This window comes from Mus pahari, chromosome 14, assembly GCF_900095145.1.
Source record: "Mus pahari chromosome 14, PAHARI_EIJ_v1.1, whole genome shotgun sequence".
NCBI lineage: Eukaryota > Metazoa > Chordata > Mammalia > Rodentia > Muridae > Mus > Mus pahari.
In genome coordinates, this window is record NC_034603.1 from 41,702,145 (window position 1) to 41,708,889 (window position 6,745).

At 40.3% G+C, this 6,745-nt stretch overlaps 1 protein-coding gene across 1 annotated transcript; it reads right to left on the reverse strand.

Moving 5' to 3' along the window:
- Positions 1-4,401: 4,401 nt before the first annotated feature.
- LOC110331108 (olfactory receptor 1L4-like) lies at positions 4,402-5,346 on the reverse strand. Its single transcript, XM_021211490.1, has one exon. The coding sequence runs from the start codon at positions 5,344-5,346 to the stop codon at positions 4,402-4,404; it is 945 nt and encodes a 314-aa protein (XP_021067149.1).
- Positions 5,347-6,745: the final 1,399 nt, after the last annotated feature.

Below are 6,745 nucleotides of genomic sequence, written 5' to 3' on the forward strand. Positions count from 1 at the left end.
GGAATATGGAATGGCCTAGAAATACCTAAAGAAATGTTCAATGTCCTTATTTATCAGAGAAATGTAAATCAAAATGACCCTGAAATTCCACCTTACACCAATCAGAATGGCTAAGATCAAAAAGTCAGATGACAGCACATGTTGGTGAGGATGTAAAGAAAAAGGATCACTCCTCTATTGCTGGAGCGATTACAAGCTGGAATAACCGCTTTGGAAATAAAACTGGTGGTTCCTCAGATAATTGGAAATAGCTCTACCTGAAGACACAGCTAAAGCACTTCTGGGCATATACACAAAAGATGTTCGAAAATATAATTTATAATAGCCAGAAGCTGGAAACAACCCAGATGCTCCTCAACTGAAGAGTGGATACAGAAAATGTGGTACATTTATACAATGGAATACTACTGGGCTATTAAAAATGACAATTGTATGAACTGTAGACAAATGGATGGAACTAGAAAATACCCAGAGTGAGGCAACTGAGACCCAAAAGGACATGCATGGTATGTACTCACTTATAAGTGAATATTAGCTCAAAAGCTCAGAATTCCCACAATACAACTCAAAGACCATATAAAGCTTAACAAGAAGGAAGGTCAAAATGTGGATGCTTCAGATCCACTCAGAAGAGGGAACAAAATAATCACAAGAGGCAGGGGGGCCAGGAACCTGGGTGGAAGAGGGGAGAGGAGGAAAATAGAGGGATCAGGACCAAGTATGGGAAAAAGAGAGAAGTGCAGAGAGCAAGGAGAACAAATATAAATAAGTATCAGTGGGAATTGGAGAACTTGGGGAACCATTAGAAAGTCCTGGATGTCAGTTGAGGGCAGATTTAGAAGTATTGAGCTAGGAGTAAATATAAGAGCATGATAGTGCCAGAAGTCTTTGAAGAGCCCAGTCACAGAGTCAATAAGGCAATTTAAAAATGAGCTAATGTTTATGTGTCTTTTATGTGTGAATCCCAGATAGCCCCTGGACAGGTAAGGGCATACAACTTGCAGTGAGCTCATAGCAAACTCACCACTACAGGTGGTGCTTGGTCCTGTGGAGGCTTGATGCCCCAGAGAAGGGGGTTGTTAGAGTGGTGAGGCAGGAGTGGGTGGGTGGGTGGAGAAGCACCCTCTTAGAAGCAAAGGGGAGGGGAGGGGTGGGAGGCTTATAGAGGAGAGACCAAGAAGGGGGATAAAATTTGAAATGTAAACAAATGAAATGATTAATTAAAAAGATAGGGTGTGGGTTTGAGTGAGTGGAAAGCATCTCGGAGGAACTGGGGGAAGGGGAACCCTGATCAGAATAATTGTATAAAAATTCCGTTTTGAATAAAAATAAATAAAATGAAATGCCTGTGTGGAAATCCTTTAGTCTTCCCTAGGGAAGTGTTCTCTAGTTGGTCATTTAATACCAAGTGGTCACCTTCAAATCATACACACACAAACAGGGCTAAATGAATTCAGCATGTAATATTTATGTATTTATGTGCATATGTATGTAACATTAATAATTAAATAAAAAGAGCCTATGACTTTGAGGAGAAGACAGGAAATGGAAGAGGTAGGTAAACGAGAGAGATAAAGGAAATGATAAAACTTTAATTTGAAAAAAATGGCAAAACATAAAAATACCTCAGATGTGAAAAAAGGACACCTAAATATAGTGACTTTCAGAAACAACAAAAAACTTGGTATTTAATAAAAATAAAAAAATATATTTTCTTTCAAAGTATTCTTGAGATAGCTTTCTTTCAAATATGCTTACAGTCTAATATATTAAGTTGCATAACAAACTGCTTAATAATTACATTGTAATCATATTGTTATGATGTAGTTACATGAAATTATATATTTATTAAATAAATGTAGTTATTTCTACAAAATATATTTCTACTTATTTGAATTTTCTCAGTTGAATTCTATATATAACTTCATGTAATAATTATATAATAATTTCTACTTATACTCCCATGGATATTTTTACTAATTGTAAACAATTTTTGTTAAAATTTAGTTCTTTGTATTTCTAAGAATTTTCAACTAAGTATTCTGACTATTGGAGATACAATATCAAAGCTAACATAAATATTGATAAGGGTGAACACTGTTCTCTAACTATGTGGAATATTACTTTGAGAATAACGTAACCATAGGCTGCCTGGTACGATGGTTGGCTTGGTAAGTTGAATTAGTGGGTAGAGGTGCCTCTGACAAGCCTGATGGCCTGAGTTCTATCCTGAGGAACCAGATAGTAGAAGAAGAAAATCAACTCTTGCAAGTAGTTCTCTGGACTACACATGTGCTTCATGTTTTTTTTTTTTTTTTTTTTTTTTTTTTTTTTTGAGACAGGTTTTCTCTGTATAACCCTGGCTGTCCTGGAATTCACTTTGTAGACCATGCTGGCCTCGAACTCAGAAATCTGCCTGCCTCTGCCTCCCAAGTGCTGGGATTAAAGGCATGTGCCACCACTGCCTGGCAGATTCATGTAATTTTTTTTAAAAAATGTACAATACTAGTGTTTCTAGCAAGAATTTATATGTGAGTATGTAAACATGTTCTTGTCCTCTATTTCAAGGATGAAAGGACAATAGAATCATCCAGGTCATTTGAAATATTGAAAGGGGGTGGCAAGCTCATGCTATGTGTCCAGTGGTTCCCTTCCCACTGGAAGGTTTCTACAAAAGCCATATCTTGGGAGCAGTGAGCTAGGAAACAGTGTGTAAAGTACTTCATTCACAAATGTGAATGTTCTTGACCACTCTAAATCATGAAGAAATAAAAAATCTTTCATGTACTGGTGGAGCCCATAGAGTAGTAGCAGTTGAGAGACTGGGTTCCCAGAAGCTGTAGTGACAAGAGATCAGACTCTGTGGCAAGACTTAAGACTGGAGCCCAAAGACAAATTCAAGACACAGTTGAGTGCAATACGTAGATCGGCAGGACTCTTGAGATCTGAGAGGGTCATCAACCCCATCCTCCAAGGGCAATCACAGATTGTTCATGCTAACAGAATAGGTGTCAAGTTCCATCAACAATGATTATAAGACACCCTTTCTAAAGGTCAAGATGATACGTAAACCTCCAAGAGTCTAGAAAAGAAACACAAAGTTAACTGAAAATAAGATGTAGAAGTTAATAAATGTGAAAGTGAAAAGCACCAATGGAGTTGAATGTCAAGAAACAATAGAGTCAATATCAGTAAAACTAAATGTCCATTCTTTAGGATGGGTAATGCAGAAGACAAGCTTTAGCAAGTAGAACAACACAAAGCAGAATAAAAGCATTTTAAAACCTAAGTATAAGGAAGCCAGATGAGTAAGAAATGAGGCAATGTTGAAAACTAAAAGTGAGAAAGGAGGAAGACATAGAGAGGGAAGCTGGATTCCACCAATGTGTGTGGTGCACATACACTGAACTAGCATACTGGATCTCATTAATAGGATAATAAATGCATAACTAATACAAAAGAAAGAATATAATAATAATAATAATAACAGTAATAACAATAATCAAAGAAAACAAATGTAAACAGAAATGTGTTCAAGGAGTTTCTACATTAGCAACTAAAAGTTATTTAATAAGGTGAAAAGGTGGATAGATTACACAATAGACATTTTAAATTGTTAAATTGTGAACAAGGGACTGCTTAAATAAGCAGTAGAAGTTGTAGCTAAGTATTCACATCACAAACTTAGGAGAGTGATTTGTAGTGATTTGATAAACTGTTCTAGATGTATTATTTCAAGAAATAAAGGAGGAAACTGCAGAATAATGTGCAGAGAAGCAGGGGTGGCAGTGGAGGCTGATTTGGCTGGGTAAAGGGGAATTTCATCTCTTTGAACATTCACAATGCAAATACAGGATAGATAATTTATGAAGAAAAACATTAACTTAATGTTAAAACCACATTAAGTCATCTAGAAGTATTCCAGGAAGAGCCTGCATGGCTGTGACTATCATCGAGGCACAAACACTCCCCTGTGACCGCCTCTCAGTCTCTCCATTCACCTGTTTATGTTACTTGCATTCTGAGTTCCCATTGCATAGATAACCAGATGTGCTTCTCCTTACCTTTTTTTGATCTCTTTTTTTTTTCAAATTTCCAGAAATTAGAATCTCCAAGCAACACTTGACTATTTTGAGCATCCAGACAACACACAGAGGCATCCAATACACTGTCATTAAACTTTGTGTTACATACCACTATATAACTTGTGGTCATATTTGCTTGGGATCTAATTCTTATTTAACAAGGCATAAGTCTGTGTAGGAGCAAAACTAACAGAACTTTAAGGAAAGTGAAATAAAGGAGAATATATTGATTTTTGGAGAAAGAGGGGATAAATGAGACTGTGCTGATTTGGGAGTTGGTACTATTGTTGACATGCCAGTTTACCCAGACATTCCATTACTCATCTTGGGGTGCTGCTCTCCATCTGAAACCCCTTTTTAGGGCACCCTTGACCTCTTTGTTACGAAGACTGTAGATAAAAGGGTTCAAAGTCGGTGTGACTACTGCATAGACCACACTGGCCATGCGATCATAACCAGCTGAGTAGAGAGATGATGGACGGAAGTAGACGGAGAGGACTGAGCCAAAGAAAAGTGACACTACCACCAGGTGGGCCCCACAGGTGGAGAAGACACGGTGCCTGCCTCCTGTGGTCCGCATTCCAAGCACTGCCATGAGGATGCGTGCGTAGGAGAGGGACACGAGGAGCAGAGGGGTCAGCACCACTGCTAGCCCCTCTGAGAAGATGGCAGTCTCTGGAGCTGATGTGTCAGAGGTTGCCAAGCTCAGCATTACAGTCATGTCACAAAAGAAGTGGCGCACTGGGGCGGAGGGAGGATAGGTGAGAGCAGAGATGAGCAGTGTATGTAGAAGAGAGTGCAGATGGGCCACAGCCCAGGATGCAGCCACCAACACAATGCAGCGCCAGGGTGTCATGACTGCACTATAGTGCAGCGGCCTACACACAGCCACCACACGGTCATAGGACATGGCTGCCAGGAGGTAGCTCTCAGTGATCCCCAGAGCTACAAAGAAGTACATCTGGGCAAAACAAGCTTGGAAGGATATGGCCTGGCCAGGGTGGAGCAAGGTGGCCAGCAGTCTGGGGACAGTGACTGTGGTAAAGCAGACATCCACGAGGCTCAGGTGACCCAGGAAATAATACATGGGGGAGCACAGAGCCCCATCGGACCTCACCAGCACCACCATGCTCAGATTGCCCAGGGCATTGAGCAGGTAAATGCTAAGGAAAAGAAGAAACAGCAGCGGGTGGGGATCTGTGCCATCCATCAAGCCGAGGAGCTGGAACTGAGGTCTGTATGTGAGGTTGGTCACAGCCATGGAGGTCAGGTACCTGTGGGAATGCTGAAAGGAAGAGATAGGACAGAAAACCTAAGTTCTAGAAACATCCAGGTACCATATATAATCTTAAATTTAAAGACTATACTTTAAATCTATTTGCTATTTTGCCTGCTTATTTGTCTGTATTCCACACATGCCTGAATAGCCTACTTATGTGAACTGAGTAGGATATTTTCTTCTGGAGAGGTTAGGAAGAGTTCAAAGGAAAAATTACCTGAATTGTGTCCTTGGGAATGGGCAGCAGTTTATTAAACAAAACTTTTGGCTCCTTATAAGGAGGGAATGTGTGAGGTTGTTGGTGTAGGAAAGACTGAAACACCCACAAATAACACTGGAACAAAGCCTGCCCTTGCTCTGAACTTAGCTCAGAAAATCAGTTGGGCAGAAAACTTACAAATTTCTGTGATCTCAAACACAATGCTCTCATTTGTCCCCATTCAGCATCTTCCCGAAAGCCCCATTCCCTTTCTCACATTGCTCTAAGGCCACTAGAACTTTTTCTATGGCTGAGGTGACCTGCCCCCGCATCTGCCAAGAGAAAGGGATCATGTTTCTGTGTGGCCCTAGAAGATAATGGAGCAAGTGACTATCAAGAAAAAGCCCCATCCCACTGCCATGTCCAGAGATCTGTGCACAATAAGGATGTCATGAATGAAGACCAGTGAGTGAACACAGGAGAACAGACAGTGGAGAACACTGAATGCTGACTAGTCAATCAACTGCCAGGACAACTCTTCAGGCTTTTCCCACCTGTTCATTTTTCTTCCTCTGTCATTATCACTCAGGAGCGAGCCATCCTGGGGAACTGGCTTGCTAAGAACAGGAAAACCACCTTTGTACCTTGACACCTCTCCACTCCATCTTTTATGTCAGTACCAGGTCTTTCTTCCTAACTGCTCACTTAGATGCATATACGGTGCTGCAGAACAAAAGCATGACTTTGAAATCAGAGATGCCTGAGTTTTATGCTGGTTGTCTGTGCAATCACAGATCCCCTTCTATTTAGTCTCTACTCTCCTGACCTATAAAATGAGCATATTGATTCCTCTCTCATATACTTGATGTCAACCTTAAATGAGACAGTGTACTTCAAGGATTAAGCAAGGCACAAATGCTAACTGGTGGTAGCTCCCTTTCCCCTGAACCTGATGACTTCTCTCTGCTCTCTGGTGGGTTCCTGGAGGTTTTTTGAGCTAGATCAGTCTGACGCTGGTATTCTATACTTATTTACTTATTTTAGTTTCTTTAATTGAACTGAACCTGGTTTTCATGTAACTACTACAAATAGTCTTAATTTAGCCTCTGAGGGTAGTGTGTGCCAATCTGGCTTCCTCTATGTCTTTTTACCTAGCAGTGAAAGCAATCTGTCCTATGTCTA

Excerpts from the sequence above, each read along its gene's own strand:
- LOC110331108 (XM_021211490.1), bottom strand. The coding sequence starts at position 5,346 with ATGGCTGTGACCAACCTCACATACAGACCTCAGTTCCAGCTCCTCGGC.